This window comes from Vicugna pacos, chromosome 8 (assembly GCF_048564905.1).
Source record: "Vicugna pacos chromosome 8, VicPac4, whole genome shotgun sequence".
NCBI lineage: Eukaryota > Metazoa > Chordata > Mammalia > Artiodactyla > Camelidae > Vicugna > Vicugna pacos.
In genome coordinates this window covers 60,510,330-60,531,576 of record NC_132994.1, presented here as the reverse complement: position 1 = coordinate 60,531,576, position 21,247 = coordinate 60,510,330, and the positions used below count along the sequence as shown (strand labels likewise).

General features: G+C 37.7%; 1 protein-coding gene across 10 annotated transcripts in view; it reads right to left on the bottom strand.

Moving 5' to 3' along the window:
* Nucleotides 1-21,247, bottom strand: part of UTRN (utrophin) — a 448,326-nt gene that overhangs the window by 213,057 nt on the left and 214,022 nt on the right. For all 10 annotated transcript variants that reach the window (XM_072965969.1, XM_072965972.1, XM_072965970.1 and 7 more), the window contains one exon: nt 7,040-7,229. In XM_072965969.1, the coding sequence (XP_072822070.1) occupies nt 7,040-7,229 (190 nt within the window). The remainder of the gene's footprint in view (nt 1-7,039; nt 7,230-21,247) is intronic.

Here is a 21,247-nt window from a genome sequence, read left to right as displayed (position 1 = left end):
ATAGTGAATGAGCTTTTCTTCTCTATTATCAAAATTGCCTGTTCATGAAATACAGAAACAGTTTATCAGAGTAAATTTATTCTCTGAAGTGAACCAAAACACAACACAGTAAAATAATTTATGAATTCTTGCAACTGAATAAATTATTAAGTTGTATTAAGTTTTCATCAACTTCTTATGCAAATGAAATCCTTCTAAATATTTCTGCAAAGGATGCCCACCACCTTAATCTGTCTTCCAAAACTTTTCAAAAAAAAAAAAAAAGATTTCAGATATCAGGCATACATTTAATTGGCCAAAATGTAAAAAATAACAATATGAGATGATAAAGTTAATAGAATTCTGCTTTCCCCTCTAATCCACTGCCATATAACATGCACAATTTAGGTGCTTGGACATCTCATATTCTGTAACAGAAAAATAACACTGTCCTAGAGATAGCTGTTCTAATTACAATGAGTTTGAGCAGCTAGCAGGGCAACAAGATACATTCTTGGGACTGGTACTAAGGACATGACATGAAGGAAGAATATAGTCCTGTGGTGCTGTATAAATTGCTTTAGCATTCTGGTTATAATTCTTCCCATCCTTTTATATCAGATCTCTCCAATTTCTCACAAAAGTAATAAGACAGCATGAACATAGTTAAAATAAAACAAAACTATGATTGAAAACTATAATAGCTAACTTTTCAAAAAAATATAGGTGCTCATTCAATGGTTTATGTTTAGGATGACGTAGTATCTGAAATTTGAAACTGTCAAACAAGTTGCCTTCTGAAAGTGTACTTAATCCACCTGTCCAAGTAAAATTCAGTTCTTCATGTTTAGCTATAACATATGAAGATTCAAGAATACAGGGGATATTTTACCAAGAGATTAAGTCCAGGAGTTTATAAAATGTGTTTTAATTTTTTAAATTGATAAACAATTAACTAAAGAGAGATGGACAGTTTTTAAGTAACCTACCAAAAGATTAAACTCTTCTTTTAAATTTACTAACATTTATATAAGATTAATTTGCCTTTTAATAATAAGACAGCAAAGTATCACAGAGGTAACAGGTCTTAATGAATGTAGTTTTGCTGTATTTTCTCCAAATAGTTCACTAGCCCTTCTCAAAAAACAAGATTTTGTCAACTGCAAAATAAAATATGCACTAAAATAATACTTGTTCCTGATTCTTAAACAAAATGTAATTAAGCAATTCACTTTAACAGCTTTTACAATCGGTCACTAAGAAAAGGAATCTTTCCTTGATAAAAGCCCTGAAATATTAGATTTTAGAGCCTGAGAAACAGCAAAATTGTCAGACACCAGAGATCCTCATTTTCAATCACTCAGTTACCTTACAGAGCTTCTGATACCGAGGAGAAGAAACTGCCATCCTTTGTAAACGATGTAACAAAACCACAACTTTCTGCAGAGACGTTCTCACCACAGCCATCATTTTAAGTTTACCACACTTCTGCAGACACCTCAGAATTTGCATTATAAATGAAGAGCAATGATCATTTCCTCCCGGTCACTGGACAATGATTTGCCAGTTCTCTGAGCATGCTCGTTTTCAGAAAACCATTTGAAAGATACAGGGGGCTTAGGTGCTAGGCAAAAGGAGGCTGGTATTCTTTTAACTTCTTCTCAATTTAAAAAACATACATAAACGCCACTCAGAAAGCCCCAGCAGATGCTCACAGCCAGTACTTGCTCAGCCCGGCACGGCCAGATAATGAAGCAAGTTGTCGGGCAGCCAAACGCTGCCTGCTGCTGGAGAGGAGTGCGCTCAGTAGCCAAAAAGGATATTAAGTGAAACATTAAAGCTGCAGATACAAAGCAGACATCCCCGGGAAACAGAGATGCAACACATCACCAAGATGCATGCCTTGTGGCGGGTTTATATTAAGAGATCGAGTGGCATTCACTCTCTCACTCTAAACAGGGATGCGTCTGCTACCCGACTAAATGCAGCTCTGGCTGTGCTCTGTGGGATGAATGAATAGAGCCCATTACAAATCTTGGGCAGAACAGAAGGGTACCTGACTCTAATGATACCAGCCCAGACGTTAACTGCTAATAAATCACCTCCACACAGGTCTCAGAACAAGATCATGTAAAACAAAACAAAAAATACCTGCAGTGGGTATGTGACTTTACCTAAGATATCCTAAAAGCAGAGTCGTCCACAGGCTCTCAGATGCCTGCTTGCCTAGGAGGAAAGCCATCAGAAATCGAATTTCTAATGTTAGAACTCCTCTAATTAAACAGTAAAATTAATTAAAAACAACAACAATGAAAAAAAAAACTAAAGTCTGTAATTGACTACCAACATTCCAAATTAGCACACTTCCCCTTAGACAGCATGTTCATGATCTCATTTTATTTGCCATAAAGCTGATTTAATTTTATGAGTAAGAAATACAAGACATGATATATATGATATACATCATATAGACAAAATCCCAGGACAGAATTGTTGGGTCTTAAGTTTATGTGTACGTATCTGAGACACATTTTCTACTGCAGCTTGAATACCATTATAAATATCAGTTAGGATGAAGTGCTGTTAGAAGATAAGCAAAATAATCCAGAATGACTAAATGACTGGGTCAAAGGACAGAGCCAGAAATAGAACCTAGATGTTTCCCATTATCAGTGTCCTGCTCAAATGAATAACCCGGGGAAGTTTGCCTTTTCACTTTTCTCTACTATTGTCATAATTCTTTAAAAAGAAATGTGGTGTTTTAAGGTACTTGTTTCTCTTCTTTTACTTTGTCTGCCTTCTCAGTCCTTCATTTTGCATGATGTGAAGTCCTATATTGGGTCTTACAGGGTTGTGTTTATCAAGCAGTGTTTTTGTGAGCTTCTGCTTGTCCATTTTTTCCCTGCAGCTCTATACTGAGAGCCTGTACTGCCTCCCTCTGGATAGGCTAACAACGTCAAAATAGCTATAAAAAGCCCAAATCGGAAGAGATGTCGATGAATGATGTAATTAAAAATAGTAAGTTATTAGGCAAATATATAGAAACAGGAAGTAGGTTAGTGATTATTTAGGGGTGGCGAGTTGGCAATAGGGAGTTGATAGCTAAGGGGTGAGAGGTGATAAAAATGTTCTAATTTGGTTATGTGATGGCTGCACAACTCTGAATATACTAAAAACAACTGAATTGTATACCTTAATTGGATGGAGTGTGTGGTGTGTGATATGTCAATAAAGCTGTTATCCAAAAAACTGAAGCTGTAATTCCTGTAATTCCTGTCCCTGAACCAGCAGGTGAAGTTTCCACAACAGAAGTAATACCCCCCAAACAGCATGCTGGGTGTGGAGCCGGGCGCAGGGGAAGAGCTCAAACAACCTAAACAAAGTCTGCACCGATAGAAAAGAGGGTAAAAATCAGGCTGAAAGAGAACACAGGAGACGAAAATATAATAATCCCAAAGCACAATATTGTTAGAGAGCAAAACCGATGACCCCAGAAAGACAGCAGGGCGGCAGAATTTTACCCAGGAAAGAATCAAAGGATGTTAATTAATTGGTATGGATAAAATTTAAAGCTTATATTTTGAAATATAATTAAAATAATAATATCCTAGAATGTGGGCATGAAAACTCAGAATAAATGCATTTGAATTAACAGACGAACTGACTGGGAAGTCAATAATATTAGCTTCCATTTAAAAGCAAAAAACAACAGAAGTTTCTGCAACTTTGGCCAAATTCTCTCTTCTGAATACAGATCCCCAGTGACAACAGCATCCCAGGCACCCCCTCCTGGGTGTTATTCAAATGATTCATTTCAGCAGTCAGACTGGAATTTACCATCACATCATCACACTCCCCACTAACCCGCACTGCTGCCTGACTTTTTCTCTTTCTATATTCCCAGTCTCAGACTCTAACACCAGCTGGCAATCTTCTCTGTCTGTACCCCTCGCCCCGCCCTTAGTCTGCCCACACTATCAAGTCATTAGGTCTATTCCCCCCGTTGCTGCCTCATTTTTAGTCACTGTCACCTCTGGCCAGATGGCTACAGAGTAGCCCAACAGACTGCTTGGCTGTCAGTCTTGCCCATTTCAAACTCATTCTTCATAAACCCATCAGCGAGATTCCCATAAAATACAAATCCCACTGAATCACTCTCTTGCTTAATATTCTTTAAGGACCTCTCCCCATTGCCACCAGGTTAAAATATGAAATACTTGGCAAGTCATACGAAGTCCTCCATGATCTGGACTGTTCAGCTCTTCAGGAGCTTTTGTCTCCAAAAGATCACATTTTCTCTTGACAATAGTCCTCTGCCGGGGAGAAAAACCTAACTGCCTTGCAGCAGGGCAATGAAACACAAATACATAAACCCAAGTGATCATCCGTCCTTGCCAGAAATGGCATGTATCATAGCATACTCCCAGAAATTAACCTTCATCTTCCATTGTGCTTCCAAACTACCCTTTATCAAAATGTACCCAAATTCACTAGATACAAAATAAATGTCTTCATCTTCATGAAATACTCCCATGGCCCTGCATACAGCTGTCTTAAGACATGAAGCAGGTATACCCAGTGAACCAACGTGCTGTGTAAGCAGTGCTGCATACACTTCTTGTACATAAAGCACACATTTGCCGAGATCTTATTTCATCATTCTTAGTGCACAGATAAATTGTCTACCACCACCACTACCACCACCATCATGCCACCAGAAAATTTATGTTATAATTTCAGGTGCTTTTGTACATTGATTTTCTTCAATGAACGTCTTTCCATTTGAATTTTTTTTTTCATTTTAACTGCTTGTTCCCTCACACAAAAAGAATCATTAATACAAACACCCAAATGAAAATTAAAATCCTCTTGCCTCAGAAATATTCAGCAAAAGGTACTTAGTTTCTAAAAATCATTTACCTGTAAGATGCCAAAAAAAAGCCATGGATTTTTTAAAACTATGTGAAGACAATGTTTTAAAATTAAAAGCATTTAACAAAGGTTCAAGGGAGTGAAAAATCATGCAAACTACCATAATGTGAAATAGCCAAAATATAAACAAATGCATGTGTTTACTTTTAATAAAGAGATTTTATAACAGACTCTAAGTAAATGCCCTCTTTTATGCTTCCTATGGGCCAAAACAGACTATTTTAGCAACATTAAGTTAGTTTTAAAGAGCATTTACCACTCGTGTTACAATGTATTTTAGTCAGCAACCTTTCTTTCTGGATGCTGGTTGCCATAAGACCTAACTAATCCTTTGCTTAGTTATTTTTATTCAGAAAGATTTTAAACATCTCTATTTACATGTATTTCTTCCCCAGTTTGAATATTCATTAAATATTGACAAGAGTTTTTTGGCTATGTAGGAATATATCGCAAGATAAAATGTGTCAGAAGACATTATTAAACTCTAAAACAGGTCTCATCGTCAAGGTTCATGTCAAGCCTCCTTTGCTCGTTGTCTAAAACTGTTACCTTCTCAAGTGTATAGCCTAGGTATCCTTTGAATTTAACACCATTACATAAACTGAGTATCTGTGAGCATTAATAGATTGGGCTTACAGTCGTTTAAGTCATAAAAAATAATATATTCTAACACCTACCCACATTTAGAGCCCTCTAGAACCTCCCCAAAATGAGATGATAGTTAAATATTTTATCAATTCACATTTACGGTGACCTCATGAGACTCCAGAGGGTAACACAAAAAAAGAACAGATTTATCTTCAATACTTGCCTGCTCAATTTCATTATCAAGTCACAAGTGAATTATGCAATGAATCAATGAATAAGAAATCAGAAGTAATGTAAGTAAACATAGATTTTTGTTAAATTAATCTTGAGAATCCAACCATAAAACACCCTAATAGTCTTTATGCATGGGAATAAATTACTAATAAGCCTATTCCAGAAAAAGATCTTTCTTTAAAAAATTACATCTTTTTAATGACAATAATTTCAAACTCAGAGAACATCTGTAAGAATAAGAATGGTTCCAAGAAAATTTCTGAACTCTTCACCCAGACCTGCATATCTGTTAACATTTTGACGTTTAAAGAGAGAAGAGCTCCTAAGAAAGGATTCAAAAGAAGTCATCATGGCGAATTTCGTAATGGTGAAGTTTTCGAGCAGTATTTGCTTAGAATTTCCACACAGAGCAGTGTGAGGCCAACACCAGGGAGTAATGTAATCCCTGCCCTTGAAGAACCATGTGATCAACTCAGAGAGGAGACAGGCATCGGATGCCAATGGATCGTGAGTTCACAAGCATATCAGAAACAGTAACTGTCAAAATGATGTGAGAATAATATGGCACAAAGAAGTAATCACATGTAAACCTGTGGTAAACAAGGAGAACGCTCCACTGAAATAGGTTTTAAACCAAGTTCTAAGTGAGAAGGCCTGTGATTGGCAAGAATAGGTCATTCTGCACACAGAAGGATGGGAAATTCAAGGGCATGGAAGGAGCTGTACTTGGGGGCAGAAAAAAGATTCAGATCGTACTTCCTAAGATTCCTCATAAAAAATTTTAAAGGAAAGATTTTTGTCACATTTCATGCAGAAGAAAATCTGAACTTCAGGCTGCCTTCACAGTCACAGTTATCAAGCTGGAGACATAAAAGTAATACCCTCAGGCCTAATTTTCCTAGTTGTAAACCAAGTCACAGAACCTTTGCAGCTTTTATATTAAGTATTTATAATAAATGGAGAAAGAAGCAACTTCATATTAAGAGGAAATGCCCTTATAGTTCAGGCTTCAATAAGGCTAACTGTAATAGGGCTTGAAAATGACAGAAAATAGAATAGCTAAGAGCCTATAAGTCTAAATAAACAGTGATTACTTCCATAAAACAAGGTGTTCCTCTGCAATTATTAAGGAAAAGTGCTTCATAGATCTTATTTCCAGAAGCCAATTATTCAGAGGGGAGCATGAATTTCATAACAGAATAAGGTGACAACTCCACCTTCGAACACTAATAAATTTTGCATGGAAGATGGATCTAAAGAGCGCAGCAAAAATTAAAATCCAGGTTGCAGTTTCCCGGGCACTTGCCTGCATCTGCTGTGTGAGTTCCCTGGCCAGCACTGTGTCCTGAAGAGCATTCTCCCGCTGAGAGGCATCGGCAAGAACGTTCACTGTGGTTTCTGCTTCTTGTATCCACTTTAGGAAGTTCTCCAGGTCCCTGCGAGAGGCCTGGACTGTCCTCAGCTCAGCCTCCAAGGCACTCTGTCTGTCAGCGAGGCTGCAAGTAACAACACGACAGGCGCGTCTCCATTACTCACAGTGTGACAGTCCACATCATGCACACCCTAAAGAAAAATTAACAGACAGCCTCCAAGGAGCCTTTATTTATTTAACTATCTACTGTAACTGGGAGATTTATTTATATGTGCATCTTGACTAACCCTTAATAAGCGGTAATGTGAATTGTGAGAAGGGGAGAGGGAGAGAGACAGGAATATTAACAACATCACACCCATACTATAAAGTAATTATGACTGTATTTGGCAACTTGTAATTGTGTAAGTTATTCCCCATATGTTTTATTTCAATACCTTAGTATTATGTCTGACACTCAAAAGGCAATATCAGTAAATATTCGTACAAATGACTAAATGAGTTCTAGGAGGAAGTAAAATCTAAGAAATTAAGATACAATACAATAATGCAGAGGACATACTTTATATATTTTAAACACTTCAGATCAATACTAACTGGTTCCTTGTGCTAATATAATAATATTATATTTGGAAGACCCTGGACATTCAAATTTTTTATAAAGCATTCATTAAATCTACAGCACAATTAAAATGCAGAACTATCCTGGAGTTGCATGATTTAAGAGACACACACACCTGTAAATCCAATCTCTGAAACTTCCTATGTCTCAAAGCCCCATAAAAAGGAAACCAACAACTTAATTTTAAAAATGGGAACCAACAATTTCAGTCTTAGGTAACTGAACCCCCACCTATTAAAATCCTGCCAATCCTCTAAGGGTTAACGGCTACTTCCTGTAGAACATCTCAGCCCAATTTTAGGTGTCCTTGCCCTGAGTTCATCAAAGGTCAAAACTCCTCTTCATCCCCCTTCAATCACATGTATCCCGGAAAAGCCCTTAGATTATGATCTCATTTCACTCTTAAATATCACTTCAACTATATCACAGAGATTTCTTGTCTGTCCCTCTGTTCTGTAAACTCACTATGGGCAGACAGAAAGAGGGTACTGCATCCAAGTTAGATCAGATGAGGGCTGTCTTCACCATTCCAAATACGATGTTTGTTTTAACTTGGAAAAGCTAACAAAGGATGCACTCTGAAAAAACAAGAAAATAACTCAAAAGAGGACAGAAGCAAACAAACAAACAAAAACCTCCACGAGACCCTAGGAGGAAAGCACAGAAAGTCCCCAGGGTAATGGTGGTGCAGCAGGCCTAGAAAGCTGTCTCCAGAAGAGACATCTACAAGAAAAAGCACTGGAAGTGACAGACTGCTTAATGCTATTGACCTTGTAGGAAACTGTACTGTCAGGCCATTGGAAAATGTGGGAAGAATTAGCAATAGGTGCAAAGAAAACCAAGTGTATAAATACAAGGCAATTATTAATTTCAGGTAAAATAAGAGAAGCAAAATTATAGTAAACACCAGTGCTTGGCTGTTAATGATATTTAGACAGGCATAATAATGTCAACACTGAATATCTACTTCACTAAAAAGTCAATGATAAGATGGTACAGCCACTATGGAAAACAATATGGCAGCTCCTCAAACAAATAAAAATGGAATTAACATATGACCCAGCAAAGGAGAGAAAAGAATTACCCTTAGGGAAAGAAACTGTGTGAGTAGTGAGAGAATCAGTATATTTTGTTATAAACCTTTCAGTAGTTTAAGTATTTTTTTGTCATCATAGTATATAGTTCTTTAATTTTTGATATTTAGACGTTATCCACCAAAATTAGGGTGGTTGGTGGTGTTGGTGTTTAATCTTCCATCTAATCCTGCCCACATTTTCAATTATTAAAACAACAACTGAAAAAAGTATTAATAGCCAAATAAAGGCTGTGCCAAAAAGATCCTAGCATTAAAGGAGTATATATGCTCAATTGATTGACCATGAATAGATGACTCTAATTTTAAGAACACTCATATAAAATCTAGTAATTTAAAAATTTAGTGAAGTCAAATGCTTTCATTTTACATTAATCAGTATCCTTTATTCTTAAGAATATTCACATGTACATAACAGGTTATGTGGCTAACAGCTAACGTAAAAACACATCATCATGGATTAGCTCTACGAACCCTAAGAATGCCCTGACTAGGGAGAAGGATGCAAATATCTGAGACTGTTGTGGGTGAAATGAGAGATTCCTTCCACGAGAGAAACATTTATACCCTTACTTTGCACTAAGGTGCAAAATTATACCCAACAAGCATGAAGAACCAGGCAAACAGGGGAGGTGGAAAGCCTAAAAAAGTGATGCTTCAAAGGAAAAGGGAGCTAAGAGGATCATGAGCACCTGGCCTTAGACAACATTGGGTCCGCTGGTCGGGTAATGCCAGCTGCACACTTTGGTGATCAGGGGAGTGTTCTGAATCCAGAAACTAGGGCACTTATTGTAAAACTGTCAAATTATCTATTGGTCATCAGAAGGAAATAGATTCTCCTTTAAAAATACTCACTTTGCAGGAAACTGCTGAAAAAGAACTTTTAGACGATGGTTAAGAGATAGCTACTTTGGTGGTTATGAAAGCAAAAGATTACAGGTTTTGGATCACGGCAGGCACAGCTCCGCCACTGGCTGTGACAGCTAGGGCAGCTCCTGCCTCCTCAAGCATCATTTTCATCATCCCTGAACTCTACTTGGCACACAAAGTTCTCCATGGTCTGAGTCTTGTTTGCCTTACAAGGATCATCTCATCACTCCAAGCCTCATGCTTTATCCAGCTACAAAAATGAACCAAATACTAACCCTCAAAATGGTCACTGTTTCACATCCAGAGCTCTGCTTTTTACTTCTTTTCTTTTAAATATCCTTCACACCCCTCCTTCCCCTGCCACTAGCCTTTACCATTCCACCTGGTTAACTTCTACTTACCTTCCAAACCTACTGTACCTCATTCCAAAGCACCCCATAATTTCTCTTATGGTGTCTATTAGCAGACCATTACGGCTGTCACAACAAATCACCACAAATGCAGTGGCTTAAAGCAACACAAATTTGTTCTCTCCCAGTTCTCTAGGTTAGTTTCCGATAGGGGTATCACTGGACTAAAATTAAGTTGTCAGCAGGCAGGGCTGTGCCCCTCTGTGGAGGCTCTACAGGTGAACCCATATCCTAGACTTTTCCACCCACATTCCTTGGCTTGTGGCCCCTTCTTCCATCTGCAAAGCTAACAGTGGCTGGCTGAGTCCTCACATCTCTCTGACCCACTGTCTGACTCCATATTTCACTTTTAAGGATGGAACTGGGTCCATCCAGATGATCCAGGATACTTTCCCCACCTTTGCGGACAATTCTTCTGCCTTATATCGCTAATCATGACTGAAAGTGACTGTTTGCTTACCTGTTTCAAGCTTCTGAATCATCAGTGCACGGTTACCCCAGGGCCTAAACACAGTAACAACCCAACAAGTACTCACTGAATAAACTAATACAAAAGTAAGAATAGCATCTCCCTTCCAAAAATATTTTAAGGAAAAAATGAAGTGTACACACAGAAAAGTATCAAGACATAGTAGGCATCCAATAAAAAGCATTTTTTCTAACCTTGTATATGAATATTCCCAGTGAAATACTGGGAAATTAATCTCATATATACTATGTAAATATGCAGTTTAATAATAAATGTCCTAGGGAATTCTTAATTCACAAATAACTGGTGTCATGTTTTTTATCATCATAATCAACTACTAAAAATAATGAACACATTGAAAACTAAACTCTACTTACAACAGTCCAAATTATATTATTATAATAAATATACATTAAAATTATAATCATAGTGTATATATATTAATTTATAGTTGGATTTTTGAAATTAATAAAAATTTATATGAAATTCTAATAGAATATAGCTCAAAGGTATCAGTTCTCCACACCACTCATTTCACTCCCTTTTTTTTAAGTCTAGAATATAGTATACTTCATACTACAAGACACTACAAGAATCTTTTTATTTATTTTCAAGGAAATTTCACATGATTTATCATACTACCATAACGCAAAGAAAATCACTAAAATTAGAGGCTCAGGAATATACGTGCACTTCAGGACACAGGCTAAGAAACTACCTTTAATGCCCTCTGTACGTGGCTCTCAGAAGAAAATGACCTAATTCTACCATGTCTGCCATTTACTAGCTAAATACCTTGGGGTAATTCACCTCAAGTCTCCAATTTTTTTTTTTCCATTCTCAAATAAGAAGCTTGGAGTAGTTGAGTAAAGGGTCCATGTCAGAATCTCTAAGGGGTCCTTTTAAAACTACATAATCCATCACAGAGATTATAAAACCTGCTAAAAGAGTTCCTCCACTCTCACCCCATCCTTCGCTTCAAATTCAGCTTCATTAAGAATCCTTGCATGTAAATGAAATGTTACGAATGGGGACTGGTGACTGGTGTGCAGACAGCAAAGAGGCTAGGAAGCGTTAATGTGGAAGATTCATTCCTTAAGATCACATCCAGCACTGAACTTACATTAGTCTACGATTCTCAATGCAGGGGTTCTGTCTGACAGTCCTGGTTGCTACACGCCAAGCAAGATCAGAACAGCGCTGGAGGAAGCTCTGAGAAATGTAAATGAGAGTATAGCAGAAGGGGCACTACTGAAGAAAAAGAAATGATTTTAAATTTAGGAAATTGTGGTTGCTAGACAAAGGCAGAGAGGATTTTTAAAAAAAAAATCTCTTTATACCTACAAATCATAAAGTATAAAGACTGACTGAAAACCTAAAAGACACAACGTCTGAAGTTCAGAAGGGTAATTTTAGCAGAAATAAAAACTTACTTCAAACAGAAGTGACAGACTATAGAATTCTTTAGTGCAAGAGATGGTGCAGACTGAATGTATAAATAACTTCTCAGAAAAGATTTAAGGAAAGCATGGGTGACAGATTCATAATAGCTTATATTAAAAGGAACTGGGAGTTTTTAAATGTAAACTCTTAACTTTAAAAGAGATTTCTGTTATAAAAGCAACTATGATATGCTACAAAATAGCTTATAGTCATTTGGTGGCATAACAAAACATGGCCACCCACATAACTGACTTTTTAAAATGTTGTTTTAAATGTTAAATAATACTTGATTTTTAAACTACAAGATATAACATTGTTTAATCAAGTGTGCATGTACTTATAATTGGTCGGTAGAGCGTGAACATAAATACATCACAAATTTTTTTTTAGACTTCAATGGAAAAGAGCATCTTAGGAAACCCACAGATATGTGTTGTGAAATTTCACTACACTTTAAAGGTGACCTTTACAGTTACATGAGATTTAAATATATTTATCTCTTCTAGAGTGGAAAATAGTAACATCAGGAGTTTGAGTGACATGTAGAAAACTTACAATGAAACAATTCTCTAAGCTTTCCAATGAGCACCTTCATGAGGTAATTTGTCCTTTGGTATATAAAATATCACTTAGCTAGAAAATACACTAAAGCGCACTTCGAGGAAATGCAGTGGATTTAATGAAGAGTTAATCACTGCAGATATCCCCAGCCATCTACGGTATTTTGTGACCAGTCTTTGCCACACAGCGGTTGAGGCATCAGCAGGCACTTAGAAATGCACTCCGTGGGGCTTAAGGAGGCTGTTCTAAGCTGCTAATGCCACACTGCTGGGAAGCTTAAGAGAGGTACCCTCACCCTCACTACATAAATATTCAAGACACAGAGCTATTTCTGTGAGAGGGTTCATCTCACCACATCCTGTTTTCCTTTTAGCTAAGTCACTACCAGACATTTGTTCTGCATTAGCCAACCAATACTGGACCATAACCCCAAAACCACCCTGCACGCTCCCAACCCACCCTAATCCACCCCCAAAACCTTTCTTCCATTAAGCCTGAAAACCCGTTCTACAACTGGCAGACTTCTCAGATCAATCCCTTCACCTTGCCTTAAAAGAAATTGGTTTCCCTAGTGTCATCAATTTGTCTGTGAGTTTTTAATGAAGTTCCTTCCTTTTTCCTCTCAGACCCTCTATGCCTCAGGGTGAGGAATGGGAACAAGGGTCCTCCCCCTTCCCACTGCCGTTTCCAAGCCATTGTTCTCCGATCTTCTAGGCAAAATCCTACTCCTTCAAAGCAGAAGACGTTTATTCACTATGTTCATTTACTGACCTCCAGGTCCATGTAACTGCATATAGTTAAAGTGACTCACTGCCTCAACAGGTAAGTGGAGTCTGCAATCCAACTCTAGATCTGCTTGCCAAGCCACAGGCTCTAGTGAGGGATTTCACCTCTCCCCTCCCCCAGGAAAGGGAAGTGTTCAACATGTGCACCAGTGGCATCCTGGTCTCCATCCCCTTACAAATACCTTCCTCTCCCCTGCTCCCTCTCTGTCTTTCATCTGCATTCCTCCTACTTGCCTGCAAGTAGATAAGCATTGCTAAAGAACGCTACAACAGAGCTATCTTCCCTTTACATTTACTATTATAAAGCACAAACAGGCTCCCATCACTGCCCAGCACTAAAGCTCCCCTAGGAAACTCTACGTCCCACCCACTTAGATTCTGACTTTACAGCTGATTCTCTCAGTCCCACCTCCAGCCTCACTGAAAGCATGCCTCACGGATCATAAAGAAAGCCGAAGTCATTGCACAATCTTTCATCCTTCTACCACTAAGGCTCCAACCCATATGCATCTGGACTCATCTGCTCACTGTCCTTCCCGTCATAATGGAAAAAGCATCCCAGCTCTTACCAAGCTCAGTTCTCCAGATCCCACCTTCTTATCAACGGAAGGACTTGTTTCCTCTTCCTTTGTCCCACTGTCTTGAATCATCAGTCTACTGGATCATTTCCATGAGCATACACACATGCTTCATTTACCATGTCCCATTTTAAAGAAAAGTCATTCACCTCTCTTTACCCTTCACTGACTTCCAGGTACTACCCAATCTTTCTGCCCTTCATTACAACAAACTTCTCTAATGATCTTTCCACAAATCATTTCTACTTCCTCAGCTTCGTCTCATTCTCTAGCTTCTACTCCATCACTCCCTTGAAGTTGCTCTTTTCAAAATCACCAGTAATCTCCAAGATGTGGAATTCCACAAATGGTATTGTGTCATCTGTTTAGGTTTCTCAGCCTAACTCAACATAGTGGTTCATTCCCTCTTAGAAATATTCTCCTCTCTCCAATCCCTCTAAAAAACATTCTCTTCTTCTACTTCTGGACACCATAAATCCTGGATTTTCTTTCTATTTCATTGGAAGATCTTTCCAAGCCTTTCTTGTCCTCTTCATTTTTTGTTCTATCACCAAACCCTAGACTTAGTCAAGAACGTTCTTCTCTTCTCCATCTTTACTTTCCCCAGTGATCTCACCCAACCCCACAGATTTAATCTCCAGTGTAAGTGTATAGGACTCCCCAGTTCTAAGATCTAGAACATCTGAGCTCCAGATTCACATATCCAATTATCTGTTTGACCTACATACTTGTATATCATCTAATAGGCGTCTCAAATGAACATGTTAGAAATCCAGCTCTCAATTTCTCTCCCTGAACTCCCACAGCCTTTTCTAGTGATTGGTACCACCACTCGTCCTTTTTCACAAAGTGTCATCTTAGGTTGTTTCCACTCACCCAAATAACATATCTAACTTCAAAGTACATCCCAAAGCCATCATCTTCTTTCCACCATTGCTGGCACACAATAGTCCAGGGAACCCATCTCTCACCTGGACCACAGCAATCACTTCCTTACTGGCTTTCCCAATTAGTCTCTTATACCCCTAACATCTATTCCCCGCATAAGGTCCAGAGAGATTAAATTTAATATGATAAATTAGACAGTGTCACTCTCTTGCTTACTGACTCCAACAGCTTCCCATTGTACTTAGAATATCCAAACTCCTTCCCTTGTTATAAAGTTCAGCATGATGTTGCCTCTGCCTCTCTTTTACTACATCTCAAGCCCTCTTATTCATTAGATTTTTAACCACATTCTGTGCTATCTTCTGTCTTATGACTCTTCCATTTGCTGCTCACTCTAGAATTTTTTCAGATGGTTCCTCTTAACTTGAATTAGCTCAAGGGCTACCTCTACACTGCTTTCTAAATTTAGCCGAGCTACATAATTCCTTCTCTTATGTAGCACCCCCTTAATTTCCTCTTTCTCCGAAATCATCATCTATAATTATATATTATTTTCTTTTTACTACTTGGCTCTTTCTATGAAAGGTAAGCTTCCTGGGGGTAGGCACAGGGCATTGTTTATGGCTGAACCTTCAGGGCTGATCACAGAGCTTGACAAAGAGAAGGTTAAATAAATAAACATTTAACTAACTAATAAATGGGAAAAAGAACAAATGAAAGCAAAGACAAAGGCTACAGGCGCTGGTCCTTTAGTTTGTTTATTAAGTTCAGTGCACTAAGAAAGTGTCTGCCTGCTTGAGCCTGATACTTACAAAATGAAAACATTAGCATTGTTAGGCATATACCAGAAAGACACTGTTGGTAAGTGTTTTCAAAGCAATAAAATAGTAACTGAAATATTAAAACAATGTAATGAAGAGGAAAATAAAGAGTTTAATTTTCACACTTTTCTTTACCACCAATTTCCTTCCTAGTTCAGAAGGGAAAACTAAAAATGAAACACTAGCAATGAAAATAAAAGAAACAGGCTGAAAAATAAAAGTTACTTTCAGGGAACGAAGTAAGCTTTGGAGAGGATAAATCAAGTTGACTGACCCAAATCTCTGAACCTCATACTAGTTAGTGTACAGGCTGAAAGGATAAGACTATTAGTACCTTTCACCTAAGCTCATTCATTTGGGAGTGACAGCTGTTATTCATTTAAAGAGTGTACAAGTTGGACCTGGTTGATGTCATACCATAGGACACAATCCCAGTGTGAGTTATCTCCACTGATCATAGCTAAAAGAAATTGATGAAATTGAACAATGGATAGATGCTCAAGAAAAACATTTCATTTTTTTATTAATCAGTTGGGGCAATAAATAATCACTACTGAAAAAGTAATAATAGCAATAATGAAAGTTTCAAAATATATAACAAAAATAATGGAGAAAGCAATCAAAGGTAAATTCAAACTTTTGGAATGTAATCCGTTTTCAAAACAGTCAAGGGCTTCACAAATTCAGTCTTTGGTACACACAATATTTATATAACCTCTTGTAAACTACATGCATTCCACATATCCAGCAAGCCATTATTAATAAGTTAATGAACATAAATTAGAAAGACAGGGTCATTTCAAAAGAATTCAAAAAAAATTCCTTCACTAGATAAATCTGTATTTATGGCTCTCACATGAAACAAATTTTTAAAAATCCTACACCCTTTCCTTCCAGGATGGTTAGACTTCTGCTTAGGCAGAAAACACTTAAATGCATAGTAAATTCAGCAACTGTGATGATTTTACTAGCTGCTGTGGTCTGAATGTGTCTGTCCTCCCCAAATTCCTATGTTGAAATCCTCATGCCATATTAGGAGGCTGGTCAGCCTCAGGAGGATGGTTAGGTTATGAGGGCAGAGCCCTTATGAATGAGATTAATGCCTTTGTACAAGAGGCCTGTGGGAGTTCTCTTACCCCTTCTGCCATGTGGGGCTACAAGAAGTCTGCTACCCAGAAGAAGGTCCTTATTCAACCATGCTGGTACCCTGATCTCCAGAACCACAAGAAGCACACTTCTGTTGTTTATAAGACACCCTGTGAGCGGTGTTCTGTTAGAGCAGCCCGAACAGACTAAGGCACTGACCAAGAAAATTGCATTTTCTGAAAGTTTCATCTGGTAATAAACATTTAGAATATCTATACTGCATTCAGCAAATGAGATAATCAACTCTTTCATCATTAACGTAAGTAGAGACTGTTCAAAATGACTACAAATGATTGACGATGACTCAACCTTCTGCTAATTTAACCATAGACAATGCTGCAAAACAGACTGAAGGGCAATAACTTTTACAGAACACAGAATATGACGGAGCAGATGATGATAATCTGGGGTAACCCTTCGTTGAGCACATATCATGTAGGAGGAATCTTTAGACATAATTTTTGATCCTCAAAATAATCTTATCTATTAGATATGTTCTCTATTTTACAATCAAGGAATTGAGACTCAGTCAGTTGAAATAACTTGGTCAAGGTTCACACAGGTGGTTAAGTGAATAAGTTGGGATATTAATCAAGGATCGCCAGGTACTGTATAGCCAGTGTGCTTTCTGTCCTGCCTGTACAAACTGAGAAATGCCTTAAAATGAGCAACAAAAGATGGCTTCCAGGGGATAAGGGCAAAGAGAAAAATACATAATAACTAATGATCTATAAGATACTCTTTATAACATAAAGTTATATTGTCTCATTTCCTTCACAATATTTCAGTATAAATAACTCTGTGTGTATATGTATGTGGGCAAGTGTGTGTATGTGTGTGTGTGTGTGTATACATACACAAATACATGAACATATGCACTCCAGGATTAAAATAACATTTCAGACCTAAATGAGATCTCTACACTCCAAAAGTTACTATAAGCACATTTCAACTATCACTATCTCAATTGGTGTTACAAAATTTGTTAATTGGTATTAAGAGATGTAAGAAAAAAATTTCACCAGCGAAAAGAGCAGTGGTCATGATATGTCAATTAGTTCAAAATGTCAGAGACAGAACAGTTGTTTAAAGAATCCAAAATATTGGGAGCCAGCCACGTTTCAGAATTAAGGATTTTCTGTACATTAGAAAGCTATTATTGTAAATGTATCTGTATGACTTACTACCCCCAACCACGGTCGGAGGTGGCCAACACGTTACTATTTCTGTGGCCAGAAACAAGGCTATTCACACTATTCACACTAAGCAGGATAAATGAAGACTGTAATAAATAGCCTCCTGTCAATTCAAAGCTTCCTGTTATCAGAGCGCACTGGGTTCTGCGTTGTAGATAAGGGGTTGTGGACCTGTAACTGTGAATGGCCAAATTACTTAGTCCAATTGCAATGCATACAAAACGTATCCTTTGAAAGCTGATATTAAACTTCACACTTTATGTTGCAATAACGATGTTCCCTGTGCAAGTATACTAACCCCTCACCTCCAGAATCTGGCTGACAACAATGTAAATTCAGAATATGGCTGGGAGAAAAGCCATGGTCTGAGGCCTCTCACGGGACATGAGGTCAGGCACAGCAGCCCCGTACTGGAGAGTGTTACATTTATTCAGAGCAGATGGCCCCACATCTTGCATCAGATCTGGTTTCTAAGCCCAACCACGGATAAGAACCATTAAGTGTTATCACAGAGTTCTCAGAGGTGGGTACACAGAGTCATCAGCAATAGCTGATATTCTGATAGCAAAGCAGAAAAATAAAACTATTTTTAAAGAAAGGTAATAAATAGCCTGACTGCACAGTCAGAAAAGCTTGGATTCCAACCTGAGCTCTTTCTGTATGAGCCATGTGATCTCGGGCATTCCTTAATCTCGCCCTGCTTCAGTTCACTCCTCTACATAGTATGAAAATTCCGCCTGTCTCTGATGGTTATTGTGAGGATTAAATGAGATAATGCAAGTGAAGAACTCAGCATAGAACCTGATGGCGAGGAGATGCCCAATAAAATTCAAACACTGAAACAAAGCACAAAATCGCACAAGGTACAGCAGCCTGAGTAAATCTGCTACCCATGCTACCCAGCATGGAGAGCACTGTCATCATTTAGTGTAGAAAAACGTCGTCCTGGCTCTGCTATGAAACTGTGAACGTGTCCTTTAACTTCTCTGAGCCTGACAGCGTTAGAGGGGACAAGTGTTCTCAGTGGAAAAGATAAATGGTTCCTTGGTGGGGCGGGGGTGGGAGGAGTGGAAAACAATTTGCTCTTTTTATGTATAAAGCACAACTATAAAGTACAGAAACAGATACACAGTATACCCACGGTATTAAATGTCCTGGGGGTGAGAACCTCGAAAAGGCTCCGTAGGGGGATGAGAATGTATAAAAGATTGAGAAACACTGGTTTAAATCAACTGTAAGGCCATGCATAGCTCTTACAGGTCCTTAATTCTATTTTCATAACAATAATGCCAAGAATTCAAAAAATGTTTCATGTAGGTTCACGTACTTTGTTTAAGAAGGCATGGAAAGATTTGTGTATTCTCAAAAGACCGCCAATTAAACAGCTAAAAATTGTCAATATTTAAAGGAGAAAATTCTGGCAATACATAGAATTCCCAGCCATCACTCATGACGGGATCCTGTGAGCCACAGTTTTGTTGTATTTCCTCTGCTTTATAGATAATAATATACCTAAATCATGTCAAATTTTAACATGTTTACTATTTCCTCCCAAAATGCAGAAGGAAAATAGAATAAAGACAATGACTTGTAACCACCATTAAATTGGAACACTGTGGTCGTCTTAGCTATGATAAATGAAAGATCACCTTGGAATATAATTCATTTTTAATTGCCTCTTCCATCTAATCTAACTACTGCTGTAGGCTGTCTTAAAATATTTACAAAGCGAAAGCAAAAAAAGAAGTGGAGTTGCTAAATAAAGCAGACCACACATCCCTAAGTGATCAGTTTTTCTGGTATTGTTCACAATAAAAACAAAGTCATAATTCTTATATGTGGAATTTTTGGAAACAGAGATAAAGTGTGCTTAAGGACAAACTCTCTTAGTGTTAAGGCTGTGTTTCTTAATTGAGATACAACTGACATACAACATTGTATTAATTTGAGGAGTACAACACAATGATTTGATATATGTTGCAAAATGATTGGCATAGTAAATGTACCTAACATCCATCACTGCACAGTTACAGTTTTTTTCTTATGATGAGAACTTTCAAGACCTATTTAGTGACTTTGAAATACACAACAGAGCACTGTTAACTATAGTCACCAGGCTGTATGTTACACCCCTAGAACTTACTTATCTTGTAACTGGAAGTTTGTACTTTAAAGCTGTTTTTACTCCCCCCTCTTCGCTGTCCTAGTTTTGAGATCCCTACTATATCCAAACAACCTGTTATAACAAAAGAAAAGCAGCTGTACTAGAATGCTGGAAAGCTCACTGGTATAAACACATTCTGCTTTAACCGCCTTGAAGTTTCGTATTTGCTACCCTCGTCTTATTTTCTCCGGAATCTTAGGTATACAAAGCAACTCATTCATTTTCCTGCAGTGCCTCATAATTCTTTTCTTTGAGCTTCCCAAAAATCTATTTTAGAGATTCTAATCAAAACTGGCATTCTAAAAATGTATAAAAACACCTCCATATTAAACTGTTATTAAATGCCTGGCCATCCTTATTACCAGTATATACCCTAAAATGTTCTAATGTTATCCATTTTATTCCTTGCAAAATAAATGTGTTTTTTATACCAAATCAGCTTTCAGGCAGTTGCATCTGAATATATAAAGATGTGTGTGAAACCATAATTTCATTTAGACACAGCTACTCCCAGTACTATGCAGGAAGTAAACACTTTTTTACTGATGATGAATATAAATCTTAAAGAGATGCTAACCACTGTTTACAGTACCTCAAATTCTAGGTGTTCAAGTGACAGAAAAATTTCTCTTATAAACACACATGCTATTTTAGTCTGTTCCGAATACACTGACTAGACAGAGTAATGGGAAGAAAAGACAACAAATTAGTTGAAGCCCAACATACACAGAGTGTATTTCAGGAGTCTGGTGTGGATCCATGTGTTTCCAGCCTCAGTCAAGGATGACATGGCCAAATGGCACAGTATTTTCATTAACATTAGGGAAAATATTACCCTGGTGCATCTGTAAATACTCAAATGTTCATTACTGTCAGAGTACTTCAAGATGTACTCTGGGTAATGCCGAGAGGCATACGAAAATCAGAACACATAAAATGATGACTGGCATGGTTCAGACTTATTCAAGGAAAAACTCCATCGTAGCAATTTAAGCGGCTACTGTATAAATACACATTCTGTATTACATGTGATAAAAAATAATAATAATAATAAAATGTACTTCTAGGAGTCACAGGTTTGGCATGTTCCCACGAG